At 42.1% G+C, this 24,443-nt stretch overlaps 2 protein-coding genes and 1 pseudogene across 2 annotated transcripts; 2 read left to right on the forward strand and 1 right to left on the reverse strand.

Moving 5' to 3' along the window:
* LOC102188265 (gamma-crystallin D) lies at window positions 7,245-8,932 on the forward strand. Its single transcript, XM_005676440.2, has 3 exons — window positions 7,245-7,253; window positions 7,333-7,575; window positions 8,660-8,932. Exons 1-3 carry the CDS (start codon window positions 7,245-7,247, stop codon window positions 8,930-8,932), a joined length of 525 nt encoding a protein of 174 aa, XP_005676497.2.
* LOC102187996 lies at window positions 14,200-14,617 on the reverse strand (annotated as a pseudogene).
* LOC102175997 (gamma-crystallin F-like) lies at window positions 21,472-23,947 on the forward strand. The gene is made up of 3 exons (XM_018038490.1): window positions 21,472-21,480; window positions 21,560-21,802; window positions 23,675-23,947. The coding sequence occupies exons 1-3, from the start codon at window positions 21,472-21,474 to the stop codon at window positions 23,945-23,947; spliced, it is 525 nt and encodes a 174-aa protein (XP_017893979.1).

Consider the following 24,443-nt stretch of genomic DNA (forward strand, 5'->3'; position numbering starts at 1 on the left):
TATTTATAGGTTTTTTTTTTTTTTTAATTTGGCAAAAAAATGGTAGAAACTGGTCAGAGTTTGAAAACCCTTGTTTGAGGTTATAGTTCAGTGCCTTCAAGGGCCAGGGAGGTGATATAAATACAAGCATACCTCAAAGACATTGCAGGTTCAGTTCCAGACCATGACAATAAAGCAAATATCACAATAAAATGAGTCACAGGAATTTTTTAGTTTTCCAGTGCATATAAAAGTTATATTTATACTATACTATAGTCCATTAATAAGTGCAATGGCATTATGTATAAAAACAATGCAAAAAAGAGTGGATATATGTAGATGTATAGTTGATTCCTTTTGCTATATGCCTGAAACTAATACAATATTATAAATCAATAAATTTACTATACTCCAATAAAAATTAATAAAAGCAATATACATATCTTAATTTAAAATACTTTATTGCTAATAAAGGCTAACCATCATCTGAGCCTTCAGCAAATCATATTCTTTTTGCTAGTGGAGGATCTTGCCTCATGCTAATGACTGCTAACTGAACAGGCTGGTGGTTCTGAAGGTCACAGTGGCTGTGGCATTTTCATAAAATAAGACAATAACAAAATTTTTTACATAGATTGACTCTTTCTTTTACAAGCAATCTCTGTAGCATGTAATGCTCTTTAATAGCATTTTACCCACAGTAGAACTTTTTTCAAATCCTACCACTGCTTTATTGAATTTATGGTATCAATTTCATGTAATAGTCTAAATTCATTTTTGTCATTTCAAGAGCCTTCACAAAATTTTCCCCAGGAGTAGATAGCATCTCAAGAAATCACTTTCTTTGCTCATCCATAGGAAGCAACTCTTCATCCATTAAAGTTTTGTCATGCAATGGCAGCAATTCATTTACATCCTCAGGCTCCACTCCTAATTCTAGTTCTCTTGCTATTTCCACCACATCTGCATTTACTTCCTCCACTGAAGTCTTGAACCCCTCAAAGTCATCCAGGAGGATTGGAATCAACTGCTTCCAAACTCCTGTTTTCACTGATATTTTTATTATTTCCCATGAATCGTGAATGCTCTTCATGGCATCTAGAATGACAAATCTTTCCAGAAGGTTTTTAATTGACTTTGCCCAAATTCATCATCAGAATCACTGTTTATGGTAGCTAACGGCCTATGAAATATATTTCCGAAATAATCTGATTTGAAAGTCAAAATCACTCCTTGATCCATGCGCTGCAGAAGGGACGTTGTGTTAACAGGAATGAAAATAACATTAATCTCATTGTACATCTCTATCAGAGCTACCCGGTGACCAGGTGCCTTGTCACTGACAGTACTATTGTGAAAAGAATCTTTTTTTGGAGCAGTAAGTCTCAACAGTGAGCTTAAAATATTCAGTAAACCATATCGTAAACAGATGGTCTATCATTCAGGCTGTGTTGTTGTTCCTTTTATAGATCACAGGCAGAGTAGATTCTGCATAATTCTGAATGACTAGGATTTCTGAAATGGTAAATGAGAAATGGCTTCATTTAAGATCACTAGCTGAATTAGCTCCTAAAAAGAGAGTCCATCCTTTGAAGCTTTTAAGCCAGGCACTGACTTCTCTTTAGCTGTGGAAGTGCTAGGTGGCAACTTCTTCTAACATAAGGCTGTTTCATTTAAATTGAAAATCTGTTATTTAGTGTAGACACCTTCATTAATTATCTGAGCTAGATCTCCTGGATGACTTGCTGCAATTTCTACATCAGCACTTGTTGCTTCACTTTGAAGTTTTATATTATAGAGATGGCTCCTTTCCTTAAACCTCAAGAACAACCTCTGCTAAATTCAAGCTTTATTTCTGCAGTTTTCTCACCTCTCTCAATCTTCATAGAATTGAAAAGAGTTAGGTTCTCTTTTACTCTCGTGTAAGTTTTGGCTTAAGAGAATGTAGTGGCTGGTTTGACTGTCTATCCAGACTACTCAAACTTTATACATATGGGCAATAAGGCTGTTTCACTTTCTTCATTAGTGTGTTTACTGGAATGCGTGTGTGCATGCATGCTCAGTTGCTCAGTCATGTCCAACTCTTTGCGACCCTGTGGACTATAGCTTGCCAGGCTCCTCTGTGCATGGAATTTTCCAGGCAAGAATAATACTGGGGCCATTTCCTCCTTCAGGGGATCATCCCCACCCAGGGATCGAATCCATGTCTCCTGCACTGAGCCACCTGGGAAGCCTGTTCACTGGAGTAGCACTTTTAATTTCTGTCAAAAACTTTCCCTTCACAACCACGCTTTGACTAACTGTTTGGAGCAAGAAGCTTAGCTTTCAATCTAGCTCAGCTTTCAACATGCCTTCCTCACTAAGCTACTTACACTAGCTATACAAATCATTAACCCTACATGCAACAAAATCCAAACCTGAACTAGTCCCTTTTTTCTTCACTTTTGTTTGAAACCATGTGAATACTTATAGAGTGACTAAGGGTTACTTCCTGGATCAGAGCCCAGGAAACAGGATGTTTCTTCTTTCTTGCTCTCCCTCCAAAGACAATTCCCAAGCAACTGGTGCAGAGCTCTGCTTCTGGCCACAGGTGCGAGGAGTGTCAGGCCTTAACCTATGCTCACTTAGCATACGACGGTATTGCGTACATTTGCCACTCCTACAATTTTCTGTGAAAGTGATAGTTGCTCAGTCATGTCCATCTCTTTGTGACCGCATGGACTGTAGTCCCTCCAGGCTCCTCCGTCCATGGATTTTCCAGGCAAGAATACTGGAGAGGGTAGTCGTTCCCTTCTCCAAGTGATCTTCCCCACCCAGGGACTGAACCCAGATCTCCTGCATTGCAGGCAGATTCTTCACCATCTGAGCCACCATGGAAGCTCCAGAATTTTCTGTAGAGGATTGAAATTAAACCACATTTTGGCACAAGATATTTACATTTCAATTGTATGAGAAGTTGTGGGAGGAGGTTCCCTATTTCTCCCTCCAGGCTGAAATAAAGCCTTTCCTTTTCCCAGTTAATGAAAAAAGCCACACCCAAAATGTCCTCATTTTGGTCCTTCAGTTGGAAGTGGAAGTGTTAGTTGCTCAGTCGTGTCTGACTCTTTGTGACCCCATGGACCCCCCAGGCTCCTCCATCCATGGAATTCTCCAGGCAAGAATACTGGAGTGGATTTCCATTCCCTTCTCTAGGGAATCTTCCCGACCTAGGGATTGAACCCAGGTCTCCAGCATTGTAGGCAGATTCTTTACTGTCTGAGCCACCAGGGAAGCCCCTTGGGCTTTCAGTTGTATCCTAAATTTCAGCTGGAGCTGCATGTCAGCTGAGTCACTCGTCCCCACTGACATCCCCATATTGCTTCTCTAGGTAATCTCTGGGACTCTGCATTGTGGTTGTTTCTCATATTTTGCTGTTTTCACCTATCTACACTCTCCCCACAGAAACAACTCTGAGCAAAATGATGATTTTTTAAAAAGGATTTTCATTTTTATTTAAAAATTTTTTAATTATCATGATGATTTTGATTCTTTAGATTCTGGCTGAGTATACTGCACTAGGCTAACATAAGTAATTCTGCAAACACATGACTTTCATACTGGATGATGAGAACTGAAACATCATATTGTGCTTAAGTGGTAACTGATCCATAAATATCAACTTACAAAGATTTAAGACCCAAAGTAAAGACAAATATTTCAATGAGTCAACACAGAACTGTGACTAATTCTTTGAACATGGAAGAGGCTAAAGGCACAGGTCATCTTCCATTCCAGTGCTCTTTCCAGTTCATCAGATTATCCTTTTCCAGACTGATAAATGCTTTCTAAAGCAGCGTCCCAGCTTCTAGATATTTATTCCTCATTCTACCCACACCATTCCAGCCATAGTTCCTCTTTGTGTTCATGCAATTAATTTCCTCTAAATCAAAAGCTTTGTTTAATCTTGCTCCCCATCGAACAAAAGTGTATCTAGAGCCCACCAGAAACAGGTTTGATAGGAATTTGATTTTCTTTTACAATAACCTAAGGGGTAATCTAGACCATTCAGGTATGACCTAAATCAAATCCCTTATGATTATACAGTAGAAGTGAGAAATAGATTTAAGGGACTAGATCTGATAGACAGAGTGCCTGATGAATTATGGATGGAGGTTCATGACATTGTACAGGAGACAATGAGCAAGACCATCCTCATGGAAAAAGAACACAAAAAAGCAAAATGGCTGTCTGGGGAGGCCTTACAAATGGCTGTGAAAAGAAGAGAAGCAAAAAGCAAAGGAGAAAAGGAAAGATATAAGCATCTGAATGCAGAGTTCCAAAGAAGAGCAAGAAGAGATAAGAAAGCCCTCCTCAGTGATCCATGCAAAGAAATAGAGGAAAACAACAGAATGGGAAAGACTAGAGATCTCTTCAAGAAAATTAGAGATACCAAGGGAATACTTCATGCAAAGATGGGCTCGATAAAGGACAGAAATGGTATGGACCTAACAGAAGCAGAAGATATTAAGAAGAGGTGGCAAGAATACACAGAAGAACTGTACAAAAAAGATCCTCAAGACCAAGATAATCACGATGGTGTGATCACTCACCTAGAGCCAGACATCCTGGAATGTGAAGTCAAGTGGGCCTTAGAAAGCATCACTATGAACAAAGCTAGTGGAGGTGATGGAATTCCAGTTGAGCTGTTTCAAATCCTGAAAGATGATGCTGTGAAAGTGCTGCACTCAATATGCCAGCAAATTTGGAAAACTCAGGAGTGGCCACAGGACTGGAAAAGGTCAGTTTTCATTCCCATCCCAAAGAAAGGCAATGCCAAAGAATGCTCAAACTACCGCACCATTGCACTCATCTCACACGCTAGTAAAGTCACGCTCAAAATTCTCCAAGCCAGGCTTCAGCAATACGTGAACAGTGAACTTCCTGATGTTCAAGCTGGTTTTAGAAAAGGCACAGGAACCAGAAATCAAATTGCCAACATCCACTGGATCATGGAAGAAGCAAGAGAGTTCCAGAAAAACATCTATTTCTGCTTTATTGACTATGCCAAAGCCTTTGACTGTGTGGATCACATCAAACTGGAAAATTCTGAAAGAGATGGGAATACCAGACCACCTGACCTGCCTCTTGAGAAACCTATATGCAGGTCAGGAAGCAACAGTTAGAACTGGACATGGAACAACAGACTGGTTCCAAATAGGAAAAGGAATACGTCAAGGCTGTATATTGTCACCCTGCTTATTTAACTTCTATGCAGAGTACATCATGAGAAACGCTGGGCTGGAAGAAACACAAGCTGGAATCAAGATTGCTGGGAGAAATATCAATAACCTCAGATATGCAGATGACACCACCGTTATGGCAGAAAGTGAAGGGGAACTAAAAAGCCTCTTGATGAAAGTGAAAGTGGAGAATGAAAAAGTTGGCTTAAAGTTCAACATTTCAAAAAATGAAGATTGTGGCATCCGGTCCCATCACTTCATGGGGAATAGATGGGAAAACAGTGGAAACAGTGTCAGACTTTATTTTTTTGGGCTCCAAAATCACTGCAGACGGTGACTGCACCCATGAAATTAAAAGATGCTTACTCCTTGGAAGAAAAGTTATGACCAACCTAGACAGCATATTCAAAAGCAGAGACGTTACTTTGCCGACTAAGGTCCATCTAGTCAAGGCTATGGTTTTTCCAGTGGTCATGTATGGATGTGAGAGTTGGACTGTGAAGAAAGCTGAGCGCTGAAGAACTGATGCTTTTGAACTATGGTGTTGGAGAAGACTCTTGAGAGTCCCTTGGACTGCAAGGAGATCCAACCAGTCCGTTCTGAAGGAGATTGGCCCTGGGATTTCTTTGGAAGGAATGATGCTAAAGCTGAAACTCCATTACTTTGGCCACCTCATGTGAAGAGTTGACTCATTGGAAAAGACTCTGATGCTGGGAGGGATTTGGGGCAGGAGGAGAGGGGATGACAGAGGATAAGATGGCTGGATGGCATCACTGACTCGATGGACGTGAGTGTGAGTGAACTCCGGGAGTTGGTGATGGACAGGGAGGCTTGGCGTGCTGTGGTTCATGGGGCCGCAAAGAGTTGGACATGACTGAGAGACCGAACTGAACTGAACTGAAGGGGTAATCTGGTTTTGTGTTTCAAATGCATTACCTTTTTTTATTTCCTTGAACTTTTAGACTTTTCCCTTTTATTTTATTTAACTTTTTTTTATATTGGAGTATAGCCAATTAACAACATTGTGACAGTTTCAGATGGACAGCAAAGGGACTCAGCCACACATACACATGTATCCATTCTCCCCCACACTCCTCTCCCATCCAGGTTGCCACATAACATGGAGCAGAGATTCCTGTGCATTATGTCCTTGTTGGTTACCCATTTTAAATATAGCAGTGTGCACCTGTCCATCCCAAACTCCCTAACTATCCCTTCTCTCCACCTTTCCCTCCCTGGCAACCATAAGTTTACTAAGTCTGTGAGTTTATTTTGTTTTATAAATAACTTCATTTGTATCATAGAAAATTTCCTTTTATTTCTTATTTCTGTTATTAAGCACTTAAAGCTATTCTCACTTTTGAATTATAAGCAGCTAAGATGAAACACCAAATCTTCAGTCTACTTCCATGCACAATGGCAACAAAATTAGACCAAACGTTAAAGACCCGTATATGTTGTTTTTGGTTTTTTACCATACAGAAAGTTTGACATTTGGGGAACTCTCTTGGTAAAACATTATAACTTCTTACACTTTTTAATGAAGAAGCTTTCTTAAAGGACTAATTTGAAATTTTCAATATTCAGTAAAGGCCATTTCTTTCTGATTAACAATTAGCATTCAATATTATGGCACATACTTCTTAGAGCTTAATTTCTATTTGCCATATCAAGACTGCTTTTTTTGTTGGGCCACTTACATTTTCTTGTTTTTTCCCCAACTCATAGAAATACACGATTGGAATATATATGAAATGGCTGAAGTTCTACTTCTATTATTAAATAAACAATGTCCCAGATTGCTTTTTTTTTTTTTTTCAAATTGTCTCATTTAGCATCAGCCAGTGATAGAAACTCCAGAGAGAATGGGACCGAACCCCACAATGAGCCCCATGGACTCTGACAGCGAAGAGTAAAAAGAGAACACAAACATCCCCTCCTCACCGGGCCCCTTTTGTGTTGTTCCTGCCAACGCAGCAGCCCTCCCGCTATATAGACCGCTAGTCTGCCCGACGGCACTGAACTCCATCCCCGCGTCCAGAAGCCATGGGGAAGGTGAGCCCCGCGCCGGCGGGAGGGGCCCGCAGCCCGGCTGGAGACCAGACCTCTGAGCCTCTCCTTCCCTTCCTTGCAGATCACCTTCTACGAGGACCGGGGCTTCCAGGGCCGCCACTATGAGTGCAGCAGCGACCACTCCAACCTGCAGCCTTACCTGGGCCGCTGCAATTCGGTGCGTGTGGACAGCGGCTGCTGGATGATCTACGAGCAGCCCAACTACCTGGGCCCCCAGTACTTCCTGCGGCGGGGCGACTACCCCGACTACCAGCAGTGGATGGGCCTCAGCGACTCGGTCCGCTCCTGCCGCCTCATCCCCCACGTGAGTCCACTTCTGTAGCAGATCCCGGCCTTGTAACTCAGAAGGGATAGTTTCAGGCAAAGGTTCAACATTTGGAGTAGTGATCATTCAGAATAACTGAGAGTTTGAGAGGGAAAGTAAGCTACTATATATTGTTGTATATTAGTTCAATATAATTTGCCTGGAACAAAAGCAAATTGTTGCCCAGGTACCATTTAATCAACAAATATGTATTGAGTAAGAATGCATTTGCAGCCCTGAGGATGTATGATAGAGGTCCTGACCTGGAATTATTTACAATGGAGTTGTAGAAAAACCACTAATATCACTAATATTTCAAAGAAAAATAATTAGGTGCTACTTTCTGAGCAGATAGGAGTGGAAAAGGATACTTTTACAAAGGTTAGTTTTTGTAACACCCTTTCACCATTTTGCTCCCCACTTGTATGTTTCAGTTTTTCCTACCTGTACAAATAAAAGTGCTTTTTGTCAAGGGAGAGTGACACACAGATTTTACATGTGGGCTACACAGAATTCACATGTGTGTCAAAACACTAAGATTTTTGAAAAGTTAGTCCTTGGGCTGACTGATTTTTCTTTCTCATTTTTCCTCATTCGTAAATTATTAACTGAAAATCAAGCATTTAACTGAGAGACTTCAGAAGCATCTAAGTCCTTGGTGATTTTTCCAAGATTTATTTTAAACTCAATGTAGAGTCATTCATTTCATAAACTGATTTTCCTGTTCAAACACACATGCCTGGAAAACTAAAAAAAAATCTTCCAAAATGGCAAAAATAGTAATAAGCTGTTACAGGTTTGGTTTCTCTATGGTACAGTGTCCTGAGCATAGTTAACTGTGTGTCCCGGGAAGTATATGAATATATTGAAGTACAAGAGTTCCTTCTTAATTTTTAGTCACACTTTATGATCTTGAAAAGGTACTGAATTTTCACCTTTGAAAGTGAGGAGTATATAAAGATTCAGAATTCATTTTTACCTTATATTTGAAAATGGCTTGAGCCTCACCAAACTGAATGGCATGAATGTATTGGAATCATTTCATGGTTTGCTTTTCTCCTCTTTCCACCTCTGAATGGGCCAGGCTGGCTCACACAGGCTCAGACTTTACGAGAGGGAAGATTACAGAGGCCAGATGATAGAGATCACTGAGGACTGCTCCTCTCTTCAAGACCGTTTCCACTTCAATGAGATTCACTCTCTCAATGTGCTGGAGGGCTCCTGGATCCTCTATGAGTTGCCCAACTACCGGGGGCGGCAGTATCTGCTGAGGCCAGGGGAATACAGGCGCCACCATGACTGGGGGGCTGTGAATGCCAAAGTGGGCTCCTTGAGGAGAGTCATAGATATCTATTGAAATAAATGCATCCTTTCTCAATCTGGAAACTAATAAAATATTTTCTGTTTTCCTGGCACTGGTTTGCTTGTGCTTTCCCCTTTGCCTTACTTTTATTTTATTATTTTATTTATACACTCACACACACACACAAGATACAAGTAGAAATCAAGGTGTATGATCTTCAGATAACAAAATTCTCTCACTAGAACTATGCTTTCATATGAAGCAGAACTTTACAGCTTGTGAAACATTTTCATAATACATATCTTATTTGATTCTCTGGCCTTTAAACATGTTGCTGCTTCAGACTGGTTTGCTAGAAATCTCACCAGTTTTTCTTTGAGGTGTGAAGATCTGAAAACTGAGGTTCAGAGATGGTGTGACCCACTTTTCAAATCAGGGATTCTGAAGCTAGTTACTACAATGGGCTTCAGAAGATTTTTAAATTCCCTACTGCTGCTGCTGCTAAGTTGCTTCAGTCATGTCCGACTCTGTGCGACCCCACAGACGGCAGCCCACCAGGTTCCCCTGTCCCTGGGATTCTCCAGGAAAGAACACTGGAGTGGGTTGCCATTTCCTTCTCCAAAGCATGAAAGTGAAGTTGCTCAGTCATATCCAACTCTTAGCAACCCCATGGACTGCAGCCCACCAGGCCCCTCCATTCATGAGATTTTCCAGACAAGAGTACTGGAGTGGGGTGCCATTGCCTTCTACATAAATTCCCTAAGTTGTATGCAAAAGTTAAGTTCACACATCTCTGACAGACTCTCTCTGTTTTTCTCCTTTTATTTGTTTGCTTTTTTTTTAAGTGTTTGATATTGATTCTGAGCTGATCTCATGTTACTTTTTGGACATTGAAATGTAAGTGGACAAATGCTGATGAGAAGAGAGAGGAGATGGTTCTGGAAAAAATATTGTCTTCCTGATGAAAGGGAATAGCTGCCCAAGGTTCCCTCTTATTTCAGGCATTTTACAAGAGGTGACAAGCATGAGGGAGAAGCCACAGTTTCAGAAATGCTGGCCTGGATGTGGTCAAGCCCCTGAACCAATGCTAGCTATTTATTAGTCAGGGCTCTCCAGAGTAACAGAACCAATAGGATCTCTATAGATATGAAAGAAAGTGGAAGTGTTAGTCTCTCAGTCGTGTCCGACTCTTTGCAAGTCCATGGACGATAGCCCACCAGGCTTCACTGTCCAAGGGATTCTCCAGGCAAGAATACCAGAGTGGGTAGCCATTCCCTTCTCCAGGGGATCTTCCCAACCCAGGAATCAAACCTGAGTCTCCTGCATTGCAGGCAGATTCTTTACCATCTGAGCCACTAGGGAAGCTCAGATGAGGAGATTTATTCTAGGAATTGGCTCATGTGATTATGGAGGCTGAGAAGTCCCACAGTCTGCAAGCTTGCAGAATCAGGAAAGCTGGTGGAATAATTCAGTCTTGAGTCCGAAGGCCTGAGAACGAGGCGTGCTGATGTGTCCGAGAACAGAAGACTGATGTTTCAGCTCCTGCAGGTAGAGAGAGTTACTCTCTCCACCACTTTTTTGATCTATGCAGGCCCTCAACAGACTGGATAAGGCATAGGTAGAGGTGATCTTCTCTACTCAGACTACCAATTCAAATCCTAATCTCTCCCAGAAATATCCTCACAGACTCACCCAAAAATAATGTTTTGCCAGCGATCCAGGCATCCCTTATCCCAATTAAGTTGACATAAAATTAGCCGTCACACAAGGCCAGCAATCCTTTACTTTGAAACTTCTTGTAATGGAAGCAAAATAAACCCACATTTTTTTTTTTTATGTCACTGACATGGGTGTTCTGTTATTTGTAGTTCAGTACACATTCCTGGTTGACACAGAGCATATGTACTTTTTCCCAAGGTAACTGCTTAGAACTCTATTCAAAAACTCAAAGGAAATTCCTAATGGAAAATCTCTACCCTTCCCCCACCCCAAAAAGAAGAGAGGGAGAAAGTGAGGGAGGGAGAAGGAGGGTAGAAGGCAAGTCATTATAGAGCAATGAACTCATATGATATTTAACATATTTCAGACTTGGAGATTATCTAACTTAGATCACTCATTTTATATAAGGTACACTAAGGTCCAGTTTTAATTTCAAACAGTTAATAATAGAAGTACATCAGAATTCAGAACTCACAGTTCAGAAAATCAGAGATTTTCCATTATGGAATCAGGAAGATTCTTGTCAAAATAATGACAGCACTAGTGTATAGATTCTTACCATGAGATCACTGCAAGCAGCTAACCCGGAATTGAATTAGATATATAGGATAATCCACAGCTGCGTCCCCTGAATGCGTGCATGTGTGTCTCAGCCACGTTTGACTTTTTGTGACCTCAAGGACTGTAGCCTGCCAGGATCTGTCTACGGGATTTTCCAGGCAAGAATACTGCAGTGGGTAGCCATTTCCTCCTCCAGGGGATCTTCCTAACCCAGGGATTGAACAGCATCTCCTGTGCCTCCTGCATTGGAGGCAGATTCTTTACCACTTGAGCCATTGGGGAAGCCCAGGATTCTGTCTGCTGCTGCTGCTGCTAAGTCGCTTCAGTCATGTCCGACTCTGTGCAACTCCATAGACGGCAGCCCACCAGGCCCTGCCGTCCCTGGGATTCCCCAGGCAAGAACACTGGAGTGGGTTGCCATTTCCTTCTCCAATGCATGAAAGTGAAAAGTGAAAGTGAAGTCGCTCAGTCATGTCCGACTCTTAGCAACCCCATGGACTGCAGCCTGCCAGGCTCCTATATCCATGGATTTTCCAGGCAAGAGTACTGGAGTGGGGTGTGATTGCCTTCTCCAGTATTCTGTCTACATATATGCAAATATGGTATCCACACAGTTATATACATTTATAGCTGTATATGTATACTCTCCATACATATGTATATATATGTATTAATATATTGCCTGTATAAGGTTATAAGGAAGTATAACATTGTTATCATTTACATTCTCCTGCTGCTTATTGTCTTACTTGCATTTCATTGCTGCTGCTGCTAAGTTGCTTCAGTCGTGTCCGACTCTGTGCGACCCCATAGACGGCAGCCCACCAGGCTCCCCCGTCCCTGGGATTCTCCAGGCAAGAATACTGGAGTGGGTTTGTAGAAAGGAGAAGCAGTGATTATGTTTGTACTCAAAGACTGATCTGATCAAGTCATTTCCCTGATTAAAAACTTCTGATATTGTTCCACTGCCCACAGAAAAAAATTCTACATTTTCAAGAATCTGGCTACAGCTTATCCACTTCCTCTCCAATTACCAGGCCCCAGTCATCCTTTACATCTTTTCCAAGCACATCAAGCGTTTTCACATCTCTTTGAATTTGCTCACACCTTTTCCTCACCCAGATTACTCTTCCCCACCTTCTTCCTGGTGAACTACTCATCCTCCAAAGCTTGATTAGTTGTTGTTATTGTTCAGTCACTCAGTTGTGTCCAACTCTTTGCGACCCCATGGACTATAGCATGCCAGGCTTCCCTATCCTTCACCATCTATCTCCCTGAGTTTCCTCAAATTAGAATGTACCCTAATCCCTTGGACAAAAATGGATCTGAATCAGTTATATACATTAGACTGAAATTGGCCAAAACACATACCAAATGGGTAATATGGAAATCTACTCACACGATAGGAAATCCTAGGGTAGCCCAGGATTTAAGGATGGTTGATTCAGCAGCTCAACACTATTGTCAGAGTGCAAAGTTTTGTCCATTTCCCACAATATTTAACATCTGTGTTATCTTGAAGCTGGTGCCCCTGGTACCATAGCTGCTAGCTGCAAATGGGGAAATATACAAGGAAAGTTGAGTGAAGAAAAGAACCTAACAAGTTTTGCCTACAGCACAATTGTGTCCAGAGCACCAATTCCCAGCATTAAAAAAGACCTTGAAATATTACCAGATCTTAAACGTAAGCTTTGGTGGTGTAAGATAGAATGAAATGAGTAAATGGGGAAAGAGGAAGAAAACCCAAGGAGGGAAAGGTACTAATAAAAAAAAAACTTAAGACATTAATTTTATTAATTATTCTCTTAATATAAAGTAAGAGGACGGTAAGTTAAAATAAACTGTTTTAAATGCTTTTTAATTCCATTTAAGTCACTAAGATTTATCGCATTTTAATGTTTTCTTATAACTACAGTAAAAAAAATTTTTTTTTGCCATATCATGCAGCTTGTGGGATCTTGGTTCCCCAGCCAAGGAGAGAGCCCTTGGCAGTGAGAGCATGGAGTTCTAACCCACAGTAGAATTATCGAAATCAAGAAATCAATTTTGAAAAATTAATATTGATTCCCTCTTTTTTCTTGTTGCTAATGGAAGACTTTTTAAATCATAGTAAAATATACATAAAATTTACCACTATAGGCATTTTTAAGTGTACAATTCAGTGGCATAAAGCACGTTTACATCATTGTGCAACCATCAACACTATTCATTTTCAGAACTTTATCATCATCCCAAGCTGCTGTACTCATGACACAATAACTCCCCATTCCCACCTTCCCCCAGCCCCTGGTAACCACCATTCTACTTTCTTTCTTTATAAATGTATTCCAGGTATCTCAAATGCATTGAATCATATAATGTTTGTCCTGTGTCTCACTTACTTCAATTAGGATAGTGTTTTCAAGGTTTGTCCAAGTTGTGAAATTTATCAACATTTTATTCATTTTTAATGCTGAATAATATTCCATTCTACACATATACCACATTTTGTGTATCCATGCATCCATTCCTAAAAGGGCACTTGTCTTGTTTCTTCCTTTTTGCTGTAATAAAGAATGCTGAGATGATCATTCAGATACAAATAGCTGTTTAAGTCACTGCTTTCAATTCTTTTGAATACGCCTAGAAATGGAAATGTTGAATCGTGTGGTAATTAAATGTTTAATTTTTGAGAAACTACCATGCAATCTTCCACAGTGGCTCTGCCATTTTACAGTCCCATCAACAATGCACAGGTTTTCCAGTTTCTCTGACATCCTTACTAACACTTATTTTCTGTTCTGTTTTTTATAATAGTCATTCTAGTGTGTATGAAGTATCTATTGTAGGTTTAATTGCATATCCCTAATGATTAGCAATGTTGAGCATCTTTTCATGTGCTTATTGGCCATTGTATTATCTTACTTGGAGAAGCTTCTAACCAAGACTTTTTTTTTTTAACTGCTCCAGTCAATGAAAAGGAAACTTTATTGAGGCCCCAGGGCCTTGGGCCTTGGGCACGAGGCCACCCTGTGGTCAAAGGATAAGCCGGTGGAGGGGCTTTATTTAACCTTCTTCTTGGGGCACAGGTTGTTGGTTTGGCCTCACTTCTTCTTGGAACAGTTGACGGCACGGGAGTGCAAGTGAGCATAACACTTGTGGCAGATCTTGTTGCAGTTGTATTTCTGGGCGAGCTGGCGGAGGGAAGGCTCAATGATGCTGCCTCACAGAGAAAGCACCATGTGCAGGGTGGACTCTCTCTGGATATTGGATATTGTATTCTGACGGAGTGCAGCCATTCTCCAGCTGTGTGCCTGCGAAAATCAGATGCTGTTGGTCAGGCGGGATGCCCTCCTTGTCTCGGATTTTGGCTTTGACATTCTCAGTGGTGTCACTGGGCTCGACCTCAAGGGTAATGGTCTTGCCCATCAGGGTCTTCACAAAGATCTGCATCTCTGAGTCTGCTGCTTGGCCACCTCATTGAAGAGAAAGGGCAAGCCTGTTTTTAAATTGGGGTTTTTTTTAGGGGGGCATTGCTATTGATTTTGCTGAGTTGTATCAGTTCTCTGTACATTTTGAATATCAATCCTTTATCATACATGATTCACAAATAGTTTCTCACATTCCCTGGGTAGCCTCTTCACTCTGTTGATAGTCTCCTCTGATGCACAAAAGTTTTTATTTTGATGGACTCCAATATATCTATGGTTTATGCTTTAGTGTTATATCGAAGAAATCATTGCCAAGTCTAATCTCATGAAGATTTTCCTCTGTTTTCATCTAAGAGTTTTGTAGTTTTGTGAAGCAAACTCAATTAGAAGGACAGCGTGGATAGTGGAGTGCAGTTTATTACACTGGCAGGTCCGAGGCAAAGTTTCCTTTTTAGACAGGGACCCCGACTGATTTTTGTGACAACCTTTCATACCCAAAGTGTATGTGCCCAAGTCCACATCCCCAAATTCTCTAAAGTCCACCTGGGACAATGTTAGTAAGAGATACAATCAGGTTACAGCCATAGATTTACATTCTAAAGCTATCTTGACATACAGTTTAGTCTACATCAATAAACATTATTAAGATTACATAGTGGACATTGCTTTCCTTCTGGCTCTGGGAGATCTGGGTACAGGGTCTGCCTGTTTTGGTTTTTATCCATCTGGGAAGCCTGCTCGGCTGTTAGTATTTTATCTCTATGGCCTCCCTGATGTGCAGTCCAAAGTTCACCAAAGTGTAAGATGGAGCTCCTTTTCTTTTAAAAATGGAGTCAGTCCAGTCAGGGCAACCTGCTTCTTTCCTTCTTCAGTTTAGTTCTTATATTTAGGTCTCTAATTCACTTTGAGTTAGTTTTTGTGTAATACATATTGTAAGGTAAGGGTCCAACTACATTCTTTTGCATGTGGATATCTAGTTTTCCCAGTACCATTGTTGAAAAGACTGTCTTTTCTTTATTGAATGGTCTTGGGAACCCTGTCAAAATTCACTTGACCATATATATAAGAGTTTGTGTCTGTGTTCTCTACTCTTTCATTTTGTCTATATGTCTGTCTTTATGCCAGTACCACACAGTTTTAATTAGTGTAATTTTGTAGTAATTTTGAAATCAGAAAGTGTGAGAATGTCCCAGCTTTGTCCTTCTTTTTCAAGATTGTTCTGGGGAGTTCCCTGGTGTCTGGTGGTTAGAATTTGGCACTTTCCCTTGCAGTGCTCCAGGTTCAATCCTTGGTCAGGGAACTGTGTGTGCTTAGTCGTGTCTGACTCTTTGCGACCCCATGGACTGTAGCCCGCAAGGCTCCTCTGTCCATGGGGGTTCTCCAGGTAAGAATATTGGAGTGTGTTGCCATGCCTTCCTTCAGGGGGTCTTCCCAACCCAGGGACTGAACCCAAGCCTGCACTGCAGGCAGATTTTTTACTGTCTGAGCCACCAGGGAACTGAGGTCCTGCAAACTATGTGGTAAGGCCAATATTAAATAAATAAATAAAAATTAAAAATTGCTTCACACACACACACAAAGTTTTGGGTATTTGGGATCCCTTGAGATTCTATTTAAATTTTAGGATGGGATTGTCCACTGCCACAAAAAATATCATTAGAATTTTATAGGGATTACATTGTATCTGTAGACCACTTTGGGAAATATTCATATCTGAGCAATATTAAGTCTTCCAATCCATGAACATATGATGTTTTTCCATTTATTTATATCTTCTTTTCTTCAGCAATGTTTTGTACTTTTCAGTGTATAATATACTCATGTTAAAATTTTAACATATGTTGAGTATTTTCCATATTCTTAAATAAATTATTTGTGAATATGATTTTTGGTAGCTGTGTAGAATCTCATCAGAGAGATGCTCTATGATTTACCTAGTTAATGCACTATGTTGGACATTTCATTGAAATCTAATTTTTCACATTATAAAGAGTGTTCTGATCAAATGCCACTGTGCATAATATTTTCATGTACCTTTAGCTATTTCCTTTGGACAAGTTCTTACAAGTGAAACTATTAGATCAAAGAAGTGAAAATTCAGTTCAATTCAGTTGCTCAGTCGTGTCCGACTCTTTGCGACCCCATGAATCGCAGCACTCCAGGCCTCCCTGTCCATCACCAACTCCCAGCGTTCACTCAGACTCACATCCATCAAGTCCGTGATGCCATCCAGCCATCTCATCCTCTGTCATCCCCTTCTCCTCCTGCCCCCAATCCCTCCCAGCATCAGAGTCTTTTCCAATGAGTCAACTCTTCGCATGAGGTGGCCAAAGTACTGGAGTTTCAACTTTAGTATCATTCTTTCCAAAGAAATCCCAGGGATGATCTCCTTCAAAATGGACTGGTTGGATCTCCTTGCAGTCCAAGGGACTCTCAAGAGTCTTCTCCAACACCACAGTTCAAAAGCATCAATTCTTCAGCATTCAGCCTTCTTCACAGTCCAACTCTCACATCAATACATGACCACTGGAAAAAACATAGCCTTGATTAGACGGACCTTAGTTGGCAAAGTAATGTCTCTGCTTTTCAATATGCTATCTAGGTTGGTCATAACTTTTCTTCCAAGGAGTAAGTGTCTTTTAATTTCATGGCTGCAATCACCATCTGCAGTGATTTTGGAGCCCAAAAATAAAGTCTGACACTGTTTCCACTGTTTCCCCATCTATTTGCCATGAAGTGATGGGACTAGATGCCATGATCTTCGTTTTCTGAACGTTGAGCTTTAAGGCAACTTTTTCACTCTCCACTTTCACTTTCATCAAGAGGCTTTTTAGTTCCTCTTCACTTTCTGCCATAACGGTGGTGTCATCTGCATATCTGAGGTTATTGATATTTCTCCTGGCAATCTTGATTCCAGCTTGTGTTTCTTCCAGCCCAGCGTTTCTCATGATGTACTCTGTATATAAGTTAAATAAGTAGGGTGACAATATACGGCCTTGACGTACTCCTTTTCCTATTTGGAACCAGTCTGTTGTTCCATGTCCAGTTCTAACTGTTGCTTCCTGACCTGCATATAGGTTTCTCAAGAGGCAGGTCAGGTGGTCTGGTATTCCCATCTCTTGAAGAATTTTCCAGTTTATTGTGATCCACACAGTCAAAGGCTTTGGCATAGTCAATAAAGCAGAAATTGATGTTTCTCTGGAACTCTCTTACTTTTTCCATGATCCAGTGGATGTTGGCAATTTGATCTCTAGTTCCTCTGCCTTTTCTAAAACCAGCTTGAACATCAGGAAGTTCACTGTTCACGTATTGCTGAAGCCTGGCTTGGAGAATTTTGAGCATTACTTTACTAGCATGTGAGATGAGTACAATTGTGCGGTAGTTTGAGTATTCTTTGGCATTGCCTTTCTTTGGGATTGGAATGAAAACTGACCTTTTCCAGTCCTGTGGCCACTGCTGAGTTTTCCAAATTTGCTGGCATATTGAGTGCAGCACTTTCACAGCATCATCTTTCAGGATTTGAAATAGCTCAACTGGAATTCCATCACCTCCACTAGCTTTGTTCGTAGTGATGCTTCCTAAGGCCCACTTGACTTCACAGTCCAGGATGTCTGGCTCTAGATGAGTGATCACACCATTGGGATTATCCGGGTCATGAAGATCTTTTTTGTACAGTTCTTCTGTGTATTCTTGCCACCTCTTCTTAATATCTTCTGCTTCTGTTAGGTCCATACCATTTCTGTCCTTTATTGAGCCCATCTTTGCATGAAATGTTCCCTTGGTATCTCTAATTTTCTTGAAGAGATCTCTAGTCTTTCCCATTCTGTTGTTTTCCTCTATTTCTTTGCATTGATTGCTGAAGAAGGCTTTCTTATCTCTTCTTGTTATTCTTTGAAACTGCATTCAGATGCTTATATCTTTCCTTTTCTCCTTTGCTTTTCGCTTCTCTTCTTTTCTCAGCTATTAAAGACCTTTTTCTGGGTGGGGGGGAGGAATGAAGTCTTTTTTATTTTGGTAAAAAAAACCACACATAACATGAAATTTACTATTTTAACCATTTTTCAAACACATAGTACAGTGAAAGTGAAAGTCGCTCAGTAGTGTCCAATTCTTTGCGACCCCATGGACTATACAGTCTGTAGAATTCTCCAGGCCAGAATACTGGAGTAGGTAGCATTTCCCTTCTCCAGGGCATCTTCCCAATCCAGGGATTGAACCCAGGTTTCCCACATTGCAGGCAGATTCTTTACCAACTGAACCACAAGGGAAGTCCAAGAATACTGGAGTGGATAGCCTATCCCTTCTCCAGTGGATCTTCCCAATACAGGAATCAAACCAGGGTCTCCTGCATTGAAAGCAGATTATTTACCAACTGAGCCATCAGGGAAACCCAACTCTTTGCTACCCCATGGACTATACAGTCCATGGAATTCTTCAGGTCAGAATACCGGAGTGGGTAGCCTTTCCCTTCTCCAGGGGATCTTCCCAACCCAGGGAGCAACTATTGCTAACTATTTGGATGTTGCTGTGCAAAGATCTCTAGAACTTTTTCATCTTGTCAAACTGAAAGGAGATTTTAAAATACTTGTCCATGGTGATTTTGTTTTTTTATTTTGGTCACGACTTGAGGCATGTGGGATCTTAGTTCTCCCGCCAGGGATTGAACCCTGCATTGGAAGCGCAGAGTCTTGACCACTGGACTTCCAGGGAAGTCCAGACAGTGATTTTAAAAATATGGTCCTATGATTTTAATTTTTTCCTCCTTTCTTCTTCTCTATAGTTTTCACATTTCTATAAAATTAGAATTTTTGAGACAAACAATGTGGGAAAGTCTTAATAAACTTATGTGTTTCAAATAAAATTTTTCAAGGCAAATAGTTTTTTGGCTTTAGGCTTAAGTAACAAAAATCCAGACTGAGGAATGAAGCAGGAAGTATCACAGTTGTATATAGTTGAGGACAAGATCTTTCTAAAGCAGTGGTTTGCATCCAGGGTTTATTTTGCTCCCCCAGGGGACATATGACAATATCTGGAGACATTTTTGTTTGCCATAACCATGAGGGTAATGCCAATAGCATGTAGAGGATTGAGACCTGGGATGCTGCTCAACATCCTCAAATACAGCGGACAGACCTGCACAACTGAGATTTTTTTGACCCAAACTGTCACAACAGTATGAGGTTGAGAAAATCTCTTCTAAAGAGTGGAGCACCAGAAGAAGCTGGTAGAGGTGGGGTGGGAGGGGTTTAAGGGAAGGAAAGAAGATTCCAGCCTGTGGAACCAGAATATTAACCAGAGAACAACCAGGCTTGCCCAGGAGCCAGGGGAGGTAGAGAAGGGAGAGTCTTTGCAAGATTGTAAGATTATAAATCTGTTATATTTGCAGATAACCTCGAATTTGCACACAGCTAGAACTAATTAGGACTTCCCTGGTGGCTCAGACGGTAAAGCATTTGCCTACAATGCGGGAGACCTGGGTTCAGTCCCTGGGTCGGGAAGATCTCCTGGAGAAGGAAATGGCAACCCACTCCAGTCTTCTTGCCTGGAAAATCCCATGGATGGAGGAGCCTGGTAGGCTTCAGTTCATAGGGTCACAAAGAGTTGGACACAACTGAGTGACTTCTCCCATTCACTCACTCAGAACTGATTAGTCAAGGCTATGGTCTTTCCAGTAGTCTTGTACAGATATGAGAATTGGACCATAAAGAAGTCAGGCCACTGAAGAACTGATGCTTTTGAACTGTGGTGTTGGAGAAGACTCTTGAGAGTCCCTTGGACAGCAAAGAGACCAAACCAGTCAATCCTAAAGAAAATCAATCCTGAATACTCATCAGAAGGACTGATGTTGAAGCTGAAACTCCAATAAATTGGCCACCTGATGTGAAGAGCCCACTCACTGGAAAAATCCTGAAGCTGGGAAAGATTGAGGGCAGGAGGAGAAGAGGAAAATGGAGGATGAGATGGTTGGATGGCATCACTGATTTAATGGACATGAACTTGGGCAAACTCCGGGAGATGAGGGACAGGGAAGCCTGGCATACTGCAGTTAATGGGGTGGCAAAGACTCAAACATGACTTGGACTGAACAACAACAGAACTAATTAGGCTTAGCCCCTAATTTGCAAAATTATTGGTTAAATAAAAAGTTAGTGTGTGACTAATAACCACCATGAGCTGCCTCATGAACTCCAGAGTTGGGAGCTTCCTGGGAGACATTGGCTGTGTCTGGAGGTGACCCTGGTCCACTCAGTCTCCAGGGAGCAGAACTGAGCCAGGCGCATGACAAGGGCTTCCTGGGGTCCACCCCCCACTACCTTTCCTCCCTCCAGCGTAATGTCTGCTGCACCCACTCCTCAGCCAGGAGGATGGGAGAAGCTTCTCTCAGGGGAAAATCCCATCCTCCTTCAATCTCCTTCCTGTGCAGAAGGCAGGTGCCTCTGTGTCCCACATCCTCACACCAAGGAAAAGCTCTCTCATCTAGACGCCCACCCGCTGGGGCCCATCCTGACCTCTGACCTGGTCACTACCCCGTGTTGTTCCTCAAAAAGAGATCACTTAGAATGTTTAAAAGATAAATAAAATATTTCATTACAAGTGTTAACCCGGTTAAGCGCTTTTGCTCGCTTCCCATCTCCTGAATAGGCTTCATTTAAAGGCCCCAGAGGCACCAAGTGACAGTTTTACGCGGGTCATCAGTTCGAAAGCTCTGGAGAGTCTAAGAGAAAACATACAGTAAGTCCCCTACCCCACCCCCGCCGTCATTATATAGAAAAGAGACAGAAAGGAAATCCTCCTCACCCGGGGGCCCCTTTTGTGTTGTTCCTGCCAACGCAGCAGCCCTCCCGCTATATAGACCGCGCGCCAGCCGCACCGCACTGAACTCCATCCCCGCGTCCAGCAGCCATGGGGAAGGTGAGCCCCGCGCCGGCGGGAGGGGCCCGCAGCCCGGCTGGAGGCCAGGCCTCTGAGCCTCTCCTTCCCTTCCTTGCAGATCACCTTCTACGAGGACCGGGGCTTCCAGGGCCGCCACTATGAGTGCAGCAGCGACCACTCCAACCTGCAGCCTTACTTCAGCCGCTGCAACTCCATCCGCGTGGACAGCGGCTGCTGGATGATCTATGAGCAGCCCAACTTCCAGGGCCCCCAGTACTTCCTGCGGCGGGGCGACTACCCCGACTACCAGCAGTGGATGGGCCTCAGCGACTCGGTCCGCTCCTGCCGCCTCATCCCCCACGTGAGTCCGGTACCCCTGGGCCTGCCGTGACCTCCGGTCACACCGATGCCCTAGAGCTGTGGTCAGACTGTAGGACGGTGGCCTTCCTTTGCTGGTTCTAACCAGGTTCTCTTTTCCTTTATAATATCTCTTAATTGAGAATGCAATGCTCTTAATTGAGATTGTATTTTCCTTTGCTAATATTAAACTCACCTCTACTGGGGAAAAGTGGCATGGTATTTGCTCAGAGTGTCTGTGCCACAGGCAATGAACTCCTCACACTCCAGTGGTCTTAAGCTAGTCCCTGGGCTATTTGTCTCTTTCCACACCTGTAAAATGGGGCTACTAGGGCGGCTAATTCATAGAGCTGTGATGAGGCAGATAGGAGATTGCCTGGTACCTGGCAAGCCACCCTTCCCCCTCCAGATATTGACTACTTTGAACAACCAGGGACTCTCAAGTCCTGTTTTTTGATTCAGCAAAACAACTGACCAGCAATGTGACTCCATGAGCTCCTGCAAAGCCACTGCTATCCAAATAAAGCCCAAGCAGCCTGGAATTCCACAGTTAGGAATGCTATAATTTGACTATGACAGAGTCCTGTGGAAAATGTACCGCTTTGGGTAACTTTGAAAGATGCTCAGAGGATTTAATGCCTTGATAGAACCCAGACTGGCATTAGGAGCTTGGAAATCTCAGCTTCCACCTTCCAGTGCTGACTCTTTTGATTACAGCCTGAAAGCTCTAGTCATTAGTTTCTCATAAAAGAAGACAGAATGGTTGCTCCACGTGTGTCAGGCTGTTGTGAAGATCAAAATTAGGTAATGGACATGTGAACCCTTTGCAAACCATGGAAGGTGCCTTATTAGTAGTTTTTTTATGCCTCAGAATGAATTGTTTATGAGAACCTTTGCTAAGGAGGGTTTGATGGTAGAAGAAGGAAGACTGAATAAGTACCTGCTGGGAAGAAACAAGCAAATAAAAGCCAAGTACTCTGAAGAGACAGACAGGATTCACCCAAGACTAACAGCCTCCCTTCCATTTCCCTAAACGTCTTATAATCTATTGATCTAGACAGGCCTGCCTTATGATTTTGAGTTTCTGTTTTTATCAATAACCTTAAAGTGTTTTCCCGAATCATATGTTAGATCTGAGGACTGAAAGCTAACCATTACGATGGCTCTTGCTTTTTAGGACTTCAGAAAAGCAGGACTCAAAGCAGAAAGGAAGGGATTAGGAGATGCCCGGTCTGAACTGCTACCAATCTATGCCTTACTCTGGGGAAATCAATTCTGCTTCCTCTCTCTCCAGCCTCTTCTAAAGCTACTGAGATCCAAAATAATGCCTTTTGCCAGGGATATATTTGCCTTTTAATTTTAAAATCGAATTATTTTTATATCCTTCAAGGAGAACTCCAGGCCACCATAAGTCAATGGTCTTTATAAAGGAGAGAACAAAAATTATATATAAAATTGCTACCCAAAAATGGTACTAAGTAGTTTCTAAATATGGTTCATGTAGGTTGTGGTCCTAGAAAACTCTAGGGAGCACCATGCATATCCTTTTTATTTTGGCCACACCCCACAGCATGTGGGATATTAGTTCCCCAGCCAGGGACCAAACCCACACCCACTTCATTGGAAGGGTGGAGTCTTAACCACTGGACACCAGGGAAGTCCTGTGTATCTTGATCTATGTGAATGGCACTCTCTTCAGTTTTACACTGTGCATTCTACCCAACTGTATACAGTTGACCCTGGTGTTGGCTGTCTTTTTGTCATCTTTGATATAGAAAAAAATTTTTAATGCCCATTTCCCCCAGGGGTGTGAGTGATTGGTGGCTAAAGACTAGGTTTTCTGACTTTTCCCATCTGCTGATTGCTGAACCCACAGACCAGTTCCCACAGGCTGAGGATCTACGAGCGAGAGGACTACCGAGGCCAGATGGTGGAGATCACGGAGGACTGCTCCTCGCTCCATGAGCGCTTCCACTTCAGTGAGATCCACTCCTTCAATGTGCTGGAGGGCTGGTGGGTCCTCTATGAGATGCCCAACTACCGGGGGCGGCAGTACCTGCTGCGGCCGGGGGATTACAGGCGCTACCACGAATGGGGGGCTGTGGATGCCCGAGTGGGCTCCTTGAGGAGGGCTGTGGATTTCTATTGAAATATTTTTACTCTACCTTTTTCTCTATCTGGAAGCTAATAAAATATTTCCTGTGTGTTTCCTGCAGTTATGTAGCCGTCTTTTCCTTTCAGGCTCCTTGGGTGGACTCAGCAAAATGAAAGCTAGGAATAATGTGGTTTTTCTCACACGTGTCAATAGAAAACATGGCTAGCAGTTAGAGGGTCTGGAAAGAATGTCTGGGTCCAAACACTTACTTACATCCTGGCGTGTGAAGTCAAGTGGGCCTTAGGAAGCATTCCAAAGCTAGTGGAGGTGATGGAATTCCAGCTGAGCCATTTCAAATCCTAAAAGATGTTGCTATTTAAGTGCTACACTCAATATGCAGGACTGGAAAAGATTAATTTTCATTCCAATCCAAAAGAAAGGCAACTCCAAGAATGTTCAGACTACCATACAACTGCATTCATTTCACATGCTAACAAGGTAATGCTCAAAATCCTTCAAGCTAGACTTCAGCAGCACGAGAAATTCCATA

This window comes from Capra hircus, chromosome 2, assembly GCF_001704415.2.
Source record: "Capra hircus breed San Clemente chromosome 2, ASM170441v1, whole genome shotgun sequence".
Classification (NCBI taxonomy): domain Eukaryota; kingdom Metazoa; phylum Chordata; class Mammalia; order Artiodactyla; family Bovidae; genus Capra; species Capra hircus.

What these genes read in the sequence shown, in the direction of transcription:
- LOC102188265 (XM_005676440.2), top strand. An exon ending in CCTGCCGCCTCATCCCCCAC is followed by an intron (nt 7,576 to 8,659) that starts GTGAGTCCACTT and finishes TGAATGGGCCAG; the next exon opens with GCTGGCTCACACAGGCTCAG.
- LOC102175997 (XM_018038490.1), top strand. An exon ending in CCTGCCGCCTCATCCCCCAC is followed by an intron (nt 21,803 to 23,674) that starts GTGAGTCCGGTA and finishes CTGAACCCACAG; the next exon opens with ACCAGTTCCCACAGGCTGAG.